At 38.8% G+C, this 12224-nt stretch overlaps 1 protein-coding gene across 3 annotated transcripts in view; it reads right to left on the bottom strand.

Moving 5' to 3' along the window:
* Positions 1-360: 360 nt before the first annotated feature.
* The window catches only part of st6galnac5a (ST6 (alpha-N-acetyl-neuraminyl-2,3-beta-galactosyl-1,3)-N-acetylgalactosaminide alpha-2,6-sialyltransferase 5a), a 42608-nt gene continuing 30744 nt past the window's right edge, over positions 361-12224 (bottom strand). For 2 of the 3 annotated variants that reach the window (XM_044218806.1, XM_044218807.1), the window contains exons 4-5: positions 7591-7698; positions 361-3194 (exon numbers count right to left, since the gene is read on the bottom strand). In XM_044218806.1, coding sequence (XP_044074741.1) covers positions 2936-3194; positions 7591-7698 — 367 coding nt within the window. In that variant the 3' untranslated portion in view covers positions 361-2935. The other variant, XM_044218808.1, reaches the window with a different exon arrangement.

The following is a 12224-nucleotide window of genomic DNA, read 5'->3' as shown; positions in this document are numbered from 1 at the left end:
GCAGTACTATTTTTTAAATACAAAAAAAAAAAAATGCTCCAACACTCAGTTATGAAGACAGTCAGGGATCTGTTTGTAGCTCTGGGGAGTAATGGCCTTGTAGCGCTGCTTGTCTTTCATTATTCTTTCAGTATGACACAGCCTGATGTCACAACCAGACAGGATGAGCGAGATTGAAAAGTAAAAATGGCAGCTGTTGTCAGTGGAGGGTGAAGGTGAGTCACTGGCCTACTATCCTCCACGTTTCATCTTCATTTCTGGGGGCTACTACACACAAATACAGACATAATATTCAAATTTTATTTCTCACATTTTTACCACTCTGTTACAGCTACATATAGAAACTGCTGAATGCAGGACTACTGATAAAAAGTCTTTTATTGAGTAGAATGATACATTTCCATCATGTGCAAACATATTAGAAAAGAAAACCGATTAACATCAATGCTGAAATGACTAGTTGATCAACAGAAAATTGGCAACAATTAATGAATCGTTTAAAGGAATAGTTTGATATTTTGGGAAATGCACTTTCTTGCTGAGAGATAAGGTTGCTTGACCACTGTCATGTTTGTACAGTAAACATGTGACTGGAGTTAGCAGCCAGTCATCTTAGTTTAACATAAGACTGGAAACAGGGAAAAACAACCAGCCCCACCCTGTCCAAAAGGTAGCAAAATCCACCTACCAGCACCTTTAAAGCTCTAATTAATATACATCTTGTTTCCTTTATCTGTACAAAAACTAGCATACATGTAAAAATTACAATTCAACATTTTATGGGGGTTTGTGTGCTGGAATATTTCTTGGCTGGGACCAGGAACTTCCTGGAATCAAGAAATAGTCTGGCACATAACCCTCCTGTAAAAATTGTCATTTCGGTTTTCACTTTATGCTAAGCTAAGCTAACCGGCTGCTGGCTCCAGCTACATTTTTACTGTACAGACATGAGAGATGCATTAGTCCTTTCATCTAAATGTCTGCAAGAAAGGGAATAATCATATTTCCCCCAATTGTCAACCTATTCGTTTGTTGTTATTATTGAAGCAAACATTTCAAATATACCCCCTTGTCAAAGGTGTGTGTGAGGATTTTCTGCTTTTCTGTTTTTTTAATCACTGTAAATTGAATCTCTTTTGGATTTGGACTGTTTTTACAAAACAAGCAATCTGAAAATGTCACCTTGGGCTCTGGGAACTTCACATTTTTCACTATTTTCTGACATTTTATAGACTAAACAATGAATCTAAAATGAAAATAGTCAGTTGCAACCCTACAACACCATACTATGATTCAGTTAATTAGGCAAAACCCAAAAATATTTAAGTGCTTATCACTTTGCTAATACAGACCATTGTGCACAGCCATTCACAGATGAGTCAACATCTCTAGAAAACAAAAACATCTCTTGGTCTTTGCTACAGTACAAAGTCAGCAGCAGGACTCAGAGCCAGGCGACAGGAAACGTGATGTGAAACACATTCTCGTGGTGTGAGCACCTATACATCTGACCCACAGCATCTCTTCTCTCATTAATCACATTACAGAGATGAGGGCAAAATCAATAGGGACTTGGCCCAGGATGAATCATTAGTATAACCACACGTGTCATGACTTTCTGCGGACTGACAACCTGATTCTTATTCATGGAGGGGGGAAAATAGAGGATCTCAGAGAGAGGAAGGGGCAGTCTACAAGTAACATATACTCCAACAAATGAGAGGCGAGTGCACATAAAACACAAATCGAGAGCGAGAGAGGAGAAGAGTGACAGATCACATACTCATCAGTTTAACAAAAAAACGGTGTAATTCTCCTGCGAGGCGATTCAGGCTCACGGTAGCAGCAGCAGCAGATGAATATAGTAGGATGGATGCCGCTGCTGCATCCCTGCTCTCGATCTTAATCTCCCACTTGTCTTGTGTGACATAGCTGTGCATTTACATGGAAATCCAGCTTGTAGCTATATAAATCGCGCTATTAACTGGTGACAGGAGCCGACAAAGCCTTATGATACATATGTATGGGGCAGAGGAGGTGCACACACATGAGATAAAACCTCCAAGTTAATGTTAAACACTTGTCATTCAGCCAGGAAGTGCTGCATTGCAAAGTTTGACTTGGGTGACACTTTAGTGATCTTACAATGCACACATCTGAAAGACAGTGTAAATGAAAGTCAGGGAAGTGATTCATATCTGCTTTGAAGGAGTTTGAGCCTTTGTTGCACGACACAGTGGTCTAAAGAATCTCATCTAACTTGACCTCTTCAATCTCTAAAACCGCAGAAGAATAGAACATCTGAACAGTGATAATTCATACTTTCAAATAGCCAAATTGAACTCAAGATACAGGATTATTAGTTTTCAGTTTAAACTGTCAGATTACAGACATCGTAATGGTGTTTTTCTTTCAGTGAACTGTAAGCAGTGAATCCTGCATAGATCCTTCATCCAACAGAGGCTTTTTGGAGAGCCCAAACTCAAGTTTGTATCCTCTGTGATCCCTCTGGTAAACATGCATACATACACACACACACACACACACACACACACACACACGTATGCACAAAGACAAGGAGGATCCACAGTAAGACACTGCATGCAAGCATTGAGAGTGGGGTGTGTAATGATGTTGCTCCCTTGTATAACCTCGCTTGACAAGGTTTTCAGAAACGGATGTAGAACTTTGAACTGGTTCACCTCAGTAAACAAAACACACTGCCGGAGCTGCAGTGGTGGAGCTGGAGAAATTTTAGTGACAAATGTCCAGCAGGATCAACAAGACCCACTCTTCATCTGTGGTAACTATTATTCTTGCCTACTTCATGTTCTATCCTTTCTGATAAGGGTCCATTAGCCCTCAGTGCAAATGTTCCCCATCCTCAGTTATTCTGAGATTAATCTCTTAAGGATTTTCTTCACCCCAACAGCGGTCACGTCTTCTGGGTTACCAGGGACGCCGCTGTGACCGTACCCTCCAGCGTCCGGTTGGCTGGGAGAGGCGGAGGGCTCCAGTCCGGCTGGTAGAAGTGGATGTCAAAAGTCCGTGCCCATTTGGCGAAGACCCGCTTCTCTGTGATGAAGCGGTGGTGGCTGCCCCGCCGCCCACGCTCATGAGAAATGTACATGGCGCACTCATCTGGACCACGTGGCTCGTAGTAGTGGTAGGGAACGGATTGGTGCTGAGGCTCCCTGCAGTGAGAGAGACAGTTGACATTTAAAAACGCTTTAATGAGTCACTTGAGTTTCATGTGACACCACAGAGTGTTTTTCATTTTATGGTGAAGGAGAAGGACTGATCTGCATTCATTTGTTTGTCTTTGCAGGGCTTACGCAGACAAATTTAGCTCATTTTATATCATCTTTAAATGCCACCTGCAGCTGATCACAATGAAAAAGCCAAATAAAGAAACAAAAGTTCTGTTTGACAAAAACCAAATGTTCTGCATAAAACTGAAGCATGGCACAGGATAAAAACACCAATAGTTAAAATAATTTTTAGTTATTATTCATTATAACAAGAAAGACAGCCAGTAAGCAGATTTAATTAGATACAGTATTACACAAACTGAACTAAAAATACTAAACACATTCACCCATCTCTCCGTTTTACATTTGATTAAATAAAACGTTTTTATACCTGAATTTTGCCTATGCCCAGTATTATACTTAGGCTGGTCTCTCGTACGCTCAAACACCTTTCTTAAATATGTGTTCATGTTCTGCAAATGTTGTGCATCTCCGGCTCTGCCGGGGGGGTTTGTGAGCTCAGGGACGGTCTATGTCACGCTGAGCAGAGCTGCACCAAAGTAAAATATGTATTGTTGCATTAAATTTTAAAACCTGGACACTGAGTGTCCTGACTGAACTGTAAGTTTTAGCTGAAACTATGATGAGATGAGGGAAAGGGGACATGAAATGGTTCAGGTCCATTTAAAATTGCTTTACAGGATAGCAAAACCATTAAAGCAGAATAAATTCAAACATATGTGGACACTTGAACATTAAACTCATTAAAAACAACATGGACATTAGTACTCTGCTATGAACAGCCTGCACTCTCACTTTCTTTATGGATCTGGTTTTGTGCGCTGGGTAACTGGCATGTTGAAACAGGCCATCGCCCTACCCAAACTGTTGTCTGAAATATTGTATGTTGTAGCATTAAGATTTCCCATAGAGGTGTCCATATACATTTGGCCACATAATATGTTTCTTAGATAAGAAAAGGCAACCCTAATGATGCTGCTTATGATTCTGGCAGCTTAATTCGCCTTCCATAAGAACTCCTTGGTTTTTCATTTGAATTCAGTTTATGATGAATTTTGTTTATGTTTAATTCAGTTCACCTTTTCTTAGACCAGCAAATACACTGTATACAGATAAGGACAGGTCGTGTTTGTTTATTCTATTCTTCAGAGACTTATTTGGGGAACACTGAGTCTCTGTCATGTTCTACTGTTTTTAAAATAACCCTGACTGGCTCATATGGCAAGATATTCCTTTTGTTTCTTTGTATAAATGTCATGCACAACAGACCTGGTTTTGGTGAAACTGAAATTGTTCAGTGGTCTAAAGTCTATACCAAGTAATACAATGTCATTAAAATCTGACGGATTATTTCATGTCTCTTTGCACATATTGGCAGTGAAATAAAAGGCAAATAATGCCTAAAAAATATCTTAAACTGGAGAAAAGATGCACCTCACCACTGTGTTCCAGCAATTTCACAAATTACAGTAATTAAGTCTTGAGACACAAGGCCACAAAATGAAAATTACAGGTCCAAAGAAGTGACTTAGTACTCTGTAAGAAGTCATTAAAAACACTGATTTCTTCATGAGTCAACATATTTTTCAAATGCGTTCTTTAGAAAAAAAAGGAAAGGAGGGTACTTCAAAAAAACAGCAAGCAGCAGCTTAACAACGTGGAAAACAATTCCAGGAAGTAAATAAAATTTTAAAAAAAACGAGAAAAGAAAACAGAAATTTTATCTGGATGTTTCTGATAGCACAGCAGATGCATCATTTATATTCATTGGTGATTTATAAATGCTTTGGCTTTATAAATAGCTACCCTTCATGTCTTTAAAACACATCTGACTTGATGTTAGAGAAACACAACTTTTGAATTCTAAGTTGGATCATATCCAGTAAAATCTACAGACTTCACTTGTGAGAACTAAAAGGATTGCAGAGTATCTTAAGCTTAAGCTTAAGGCAACCATTTGTTCAAAGAAATGAACCGGCATTCCCTTTTCATTATCATCAAGATTGAATTTGTGCCAGATCCAAAAATAAAAACTAAATATTTAAATTAATCAGAAACAGGAACAAAGATATACAGAACATTTTACAGTTTATTATTTTTTATTGAGAAATCTATTAAGATTTGTTCCTTGTCCAATAAAATCCCCCAATTATAGTGTTGGCTGAGATGGATGAGATGGGAGCTGTAATTCAAACCATTAAACTCTGCTAATGAGGCTGGATGAGTTAGTTGCTAGGAGCAAGACAGACTCAGAACCGGCTACGTATCCCATAGTTCTTTGCATTTCTACGGTGTTTATCATTACTACATTACATTATCACTTTTTTGGTATTTGTTGTGGCGACGCTTTAGTGGTATTGTTTTAAAGTTGGTGTCCCTTTGTGTGTAATTGTATCATGCTTATTGTACTCATTTGCAGTTCATTTCGTAATTTTTTATTATTATTATTATTATTTTTTTATGTCACCCACAAATACTAATAAGGACACTTAGAGAAACTTTATTTTGGTTAGAACTGCTGCCCAGTAAAAAACACGTTCTGCATCTCAAAATTTGAAGGATTAAATGCTTCTTGATGGGTAAAGAAAATCTACTTCTTAGGCTAAGAAGTAGAAAACTGTTTCTTGTTTCTCTATAACATTAAATATTAGTGACTAAATCAATCATACAAGTAAAAAAATAAATAAATAAATCAATCACATCTTCAGGTATTATTTATAAAAGATTTAACTCTCACGTAATCTGCCTCATCAGGTTTTTGGTGGTTTGGGTTGATCAAATTTGATTGACAGTGACTAAACAAACAGCAACACATGTTTCTAAATCCTGATTGGTGCACAGAAGTACATGACATCACCTTTTCTTAAATGAGCCCTGCCCACTTCAAACCAGTGAGAAGAGCACAGAGAAAAAGAAACAGAGAAATCGCTCAAAAATCAAATAACCTAAACTTGACAGAATATTGAGTGTTCCTGTAGGACCCCATTACTCAAAATAAGAAGCGTCTGGGGCTATTAACCCAAAAAAGCATTGTTAAAAAAGCTTAAAACATTTTTTGTAGTTCATGAAAAGTTGACCTTTCAGACACATGGTTTTCCCAAGGCAACATTAAGACTTTAGTTCATTAGCTAATTTAAACATTAATGTTCCTATTGAAATAATAACTAATGCTGCTACATTTTTTTTTAGCAATTATCACTGCAAAGAAGGTCCAAACCATCTGTATGGGGAAATTGAACCACCACCTGTGCAGCTGTTACATACCTGAAACATATGTTGTGTGAAGTTCACTTTTACCTTCACTTCACGTCGTCACAACATTTCAGTATGTACTATATTGTGATTTGACTAAACGACCATAATTGGTAATTGCTAATCAACAGTAACATTTGATTTCTGAAACACAAATATGCCAGTAACACTTAAAAAAATAAGCAATTAGAGTCAGTTGAAAGTGAGACAGGATGGCGTCTTCATTTAGTTAGTATTAGCATTAGAGTGGATGTGTTAACCTGACCAAAAACATTTTGAAAAACTCATTTAGACTAGAGGAATCACTGAAGTAAAATATGGCCTGCCTTTGGGCTACACGTGCCATTATCCCTCTAATGTTAGTGCACCTCTTTCACATAAGCTGCGTTCCAGTTGATGGACTGGATCTTCAGAAGTCTGCATTTCCATACTGATAACACCAGAATATATCATGATGGGTGAACAAGGCCTTTCTTATCTCAAATTCCTGAAATTGGGGGAAACACAACTCATGTATCCTTTGCAGTCCTCAGTAGCTCAGTTGTTGAATGTTGTTTTTGACAGCAAATTTGTGGCGTCTGCAGAGGATAAATGCGTGAAAAATTGGTCGTGGAGATGCTGACTAACAAAACAAATATAACTAAACAAAAAAAGGTGGACGAGGTAGCAGGTAATTAGAGCAGGTGATCTGAATTTCCCTGATGACCAAACCACACCTTCTGGGGCTCCTGCATAAGGAGCCTAAAGAGGGGAAGCTATGAGCAATTGATGTTTGTGGTGGCCAGAAAAAAAAAAAGGAGCAGACCTGGCTTGTTTACTAACTTTTTTTGTTTTAAACTAATATTCAGGCAATTTTTAGCATTCCAAAAACATCTCTTGCCACACTGACATGTTATTTATCAGCTGCCTGAATATACTTACAGTTTTAATCTCTCTTATCAGGCGGATGTGCTGCTATGAATTTGTATAAACTTGAAGCGGCTGCATATACAGCGCTGCTTTAAAAACTCTTAGTGATTGTTGGTGAGCTGATGGTGATGTTTTACATTCAGCTCCGTTGTCTCACCTGCAGAAGTCCGGGGCAACCATGCCATAGACATTGATCCTATCGCACAGCTCCAGGGCGATGGTCATAGTGAACCAGCCGGTGCTCAGCCAGGAGTTTGATATCCTCCTGCGGGGAATGAAGAGAGAAAGAATACAGTTAGATGGATTTCATGCGTGGGAGAGCGCGAGGATGAAAACTGTACTATATTTGATTTTTTGAATGTGATTAACTGGGAAAGATAATCAGAAAATCTCACATCGGTGTATTATGGCAGAATAAAGATTTATTTAAATCCAGACGTCGATTTTCCTGACTGCGAGATCATTCAAGTTCCCTCACAGCTTCATTAAAATACAGATCCATCCTACATATCGACTGATACAAATGAACCCTGTCAAATAATCAAACCCTTAATCAGAAAGTAGCCTTGGTCTGCATGTAGTGCAGATAGTTGAAATCACTTAGCTTCAGCTGCAGAACGATCTGCCTGCTTTCAGACTGCAGTTTTTTAGTCACACCCACAAAGAAATGAGCACTAATCACAGTTTTCTGAGATATGCTGTTATGAAAGAAATATGAAATCATATTTTCATTGCATTAGAAAATCTCTCTACATCTAACTGTCCATCAGAGTGGTCTCTCTCATAGGGTTGCTGTGTAAAATTACAGTTCAAAGTCTCCTTTGGAGGATTTTTTAAATTAAACTACCTTACATTTATGAAATGCCAAAATGTGTTTAGGACGTGTTTTGAAGACCTGATGATTAAATGACTGTAAACCATCTTAATGGCCTGAATGAAATGATATAAATCACACAAACTGTTTTATGTGTTTTAGCCCAACAGTGGTTCAAGCCAGGGCAATGTTGGTCAGTCCACCATTTTGGTTCAGACCAAAATATCTCAACAACTATTGGACAGATTTCCATTACATTTTGTACAGACATTCATGGTCCTCAGAGGAAGATGACGGTGATCCCCTGACTTTTTCTCTAGCACCACCTCGTGACTCACATTTTTGGTTTTGAGTGAAATATCTTGACACTTACTGGGTAGATTGCCATGAAATTTGACCACAGAAAGTCCCTAGAGGATGAAGTGTGATTACTTTGGTGATCCCATGACTTTTCATCTAGCGCCATCATCAGGTCAAACTTTAATGTTTCCCAATACCTTGGTTTATGACCCAATACCTGCAAAACTAATGACAATCACCCTCAGCTGTACTAGCTCTTGTTTTGACAATGCAGTAGTGACAGAAAACTTCCTGATGTTGATCTCTGGCCCGTTGGCCTGTAGCCAGAGCTGTAATCACTGCCAAGCACAGTCATGCAGGGGGTTTAACTGTTGTGGTCGAGAGCACTTTTGGAACAATCAGTATTCATTAAATTAATTTATAAAATTTGTTTGAGTGGAAAAATGCATCACAACTGTTCTTGTTTCCTCACACAGTGTAAAAATATTCAAGTATGAGCTGATGTAAAAAAAAAAAAATAATTCAGCAGGGATACATTTGAATCCTTCAGCTGAATCGGGCACAGCTGTGCATCTTGTCATGCTCCCCCTGCTGCACAGCTGAACCTCATCTTGACTGGGATTGTGACTGGAGACCAGTGGATGTATTCATGCATCAGTTATCAGGTCCATTTTAGGATGGCCCCTTTGGAAATATTAAATAAGATGGTGAAGTTACAAGATGAATTTAGAGGCAGAGGGGCAGGAGATTTGGGAAGTAATACCATTAGCATTGTATTATAAACATACTGGAAAACTGATTCTGTATTGTTAAATAGAAGTATCAGAGCTGAAGACTTGGACTTAAGTTAGACTTAAGCTATAACAAGACGTCTACAGCCATGCTCTGTGAGGCTGTACTTGAGCTAAATGCCAATGCTATCATGCTAACATGCTCACAATGATAAGATGTTTAGCAGGTATAATGTTTACCACAGTCACCATCTTAGTTTAGCATGCTATCATTTGCTAATTAGCACGAAAAACAAATGAAGTATTTGGTCATAAAATAAGTATTGGACGAATTGAAATTTTGTCCTGATGATGGCTCTAGATCACCAGAGTGATTACAATTCATCCTGAGGGGGAATGTGTGTACCAAATTTCATGACAATCAAACAGTTGTCGAGGCATTTCACTCATTACAAATGTCAACCTCACCTCAACATCACAAAAGTCAATAGGATACATCATCAGGAAACGTGAATGTCTTTACTAAATTTGGTGCTAATCCATCTGGATGGAATGTCAGGATCAACAAAGTCATAAGGATTCCTCCTCTTGATACCATGAATATTTGTACCAAACATCATGGCAATCCATCCAATAATTGTTGAGCTATTTCAATCTGGACCAAAGTAGTGGACCAACTGACAGACAGACCAACACTGCCATCCATAGAGCCAGGGTGCTAGCGTGGCTGAAAAGTAATTTTTCATTTCACTTAGACTTTAAACTTTAAAAAAACGACTTAAAATGCGTCCAAATAAGTCGTAACTTTTCTTTGGTTCTTTTCCCAGGACAAGTCATCTTTTTTTTAAATGATGTGAGGAGGCAGAGGTTCAAACTCTTGCTTAAGTGCAGTTTGACAGGATGAGCTCCTGATCTCTCATCCACCTCATCACCCTGCTCCTTTCAGAAAGCTTGTTACTGCTTCTTGTCTGTTCCCACACATATACACGAGCATCCACAGCAGCTGAGGTTTTAACTTGGCAAGACAGAGAAACAAAGCCCGGGCCTGATAAGAAAAGTCTTGACAAGAACAACCAGGCAGGCATCTCGACAACCTGCTCGCCTCCGGTTGATGAGGGTGACACATTTGGAGTGGTTTTACCTGGTTGTTTAAAAAGGTGTTCAGACTTTTTTCTCAGTGTAGAACAGTGAAACAGTGTAGGGGGATACACGTCAGGCAAAAATCCTTAAAGAAAAAGCTTGTTTAGCATTTGTATTTTGAACATTTCCCCTGCTTGGGGATGATGGAACAGAAACGCATCTTCGTGGGAAGCTGTAGGGGAGTGAGGAAATGTTCCCAGAGTGTTGAAAAGAGTTCAGGAGACATCATAGACAGGGCCCCCTGAGTGTAACTAAGAAGATAAAGTCTGCTGTCTTGGGTTGGCAAGGCCTTATGTTCACACCTTTGTGTATTTTTAGACATGTTAGTACTGTGGTGCAATGTTAGTCAGTCGGTCATGTCTTGTGCATGTCATGGACACTTGTTCCATTGTGGGAATTTTTGAGGGCACTATATAGAGCATAAATTTCCCACTCAAGAATTCGGACAGTCAAATAAAATGGCGGACGGTAAATATAGTGCACTATGTAGTAAATGTAAATGTGAGAAATGTGTGAAAGTAAATGATTTCAGACACAGCCTTAGTTAAACAAACAACTCTCCTCCTTCGTCCCTCCATTATTTCACCCAAATCTGACCTTTAATGCAACATTATGTTTGCAGGAGAAATGTGTCTACAAATGGTCAGCTCCTGTTGTTTCACTGTTTATTTTTTTCCTGAATCAATCAGTCTGCACTGGCCAAGTGACAGTGTGATGAATAGTGACAAAGCACTTTTGTCCGACTTTCATCTTTATTAGAGTCTGTCCATGCGACAAAAAACAGTGTCGACCCAAAGTGATGCTATCGCAGCTGAAGCACAGACTTCTCATTTTCATTTAATTAAGACAGGACCCAGGTTGTCTGGAACATGTTGATTTGTTGTGATATGCAAACATAGCCACTGGGTTTTAATATGACAACAGCTCCGTACTGCACACAAACACAAACATGTGCACGCGCACATGCACACCTTTTGCAAATTAGAAAACTTTTAAAAGTTCAAAAGCACAACATTTTGTCACCAAGCAATCTGAGATGGATGCGCAGAGGTCTTAGTCAGGAGGCATGCAGCTAATCTCACTTAAGAAGTCTCATTTCCTTATTTATGAACATGCTGATGAATATTGTGGTGTGAAATGTCAAGCTCTTAGCTTCAATGGCTGTCTGTAAAAGGGCTGGAAGCAAGCTGTGAGCGGGAAGACATACATGTTTACACAGTTTGGTAATGTAATCTAGCAAAAGTACCCATGTAATGAGTAGTTTCACTGTGTTGATCCTTGAGTCTTAAAGGTCCAGTATGTCTAGTGGTGAAAATGCAGACTGCAACCATTTTAATACCGCTCGCCTCACCCTCCCCTTCCAAGCGTGTAAGGAGAAACTACTGTAGCCGTGAAAGTCGCAAACGGCCCTATCTAGAGCCAGTGATTGGTTTTGTCTGCTCTGGGCTACTGTAGAAACATGGTGATGCAACATGGCGGCCTCCGTGGAAAGGGACCCGCTCCCTCTATAGATAAAAACCTTATTCTAAGGTAATGAAAACACAACTATTCTTATTTTTCAGGTGATTATACACTAATGAAAACACACTTATGAATATTATATTTCTGCCGACAGCTGCTCCTGAATGTTAAACACTGGTCCTTTAAAATCTTAATTCAATTAAAAAGTGAGATTATTTTCAAACGCCGCTTGTATTTGATAAGGGAGATGAGTGATTTCAAGATAATGGCACTTGATAAGCAAAAACAACTTGATTTGCCTTGAAAAATAAATTCTCACCTTGCAGGTAGAGTGCTCTATTTTCT

The sequence above is a fragment of the Siniperca chuatsi genome, linkage group LG13 (assembly GCF_020085105.1).
Source record: "Siniperca chuatsi isolate FFG_IHB_CAS linkage group LG13, ASM2008510v1, whole genome shotgun sequence".
NCBI classification, from domain to species: Eukaryota; Metazoa; Chordata; class Actinopteri; order Centrarchiformes; family Sinipercidae; genus Siniperca; species Siniperca chuatsi.
The sequence above is the reverse complement of the archived record's forward strand: the minus strand, read 5'-3'. Positions and strand labels throughout refer to the sequence as shown.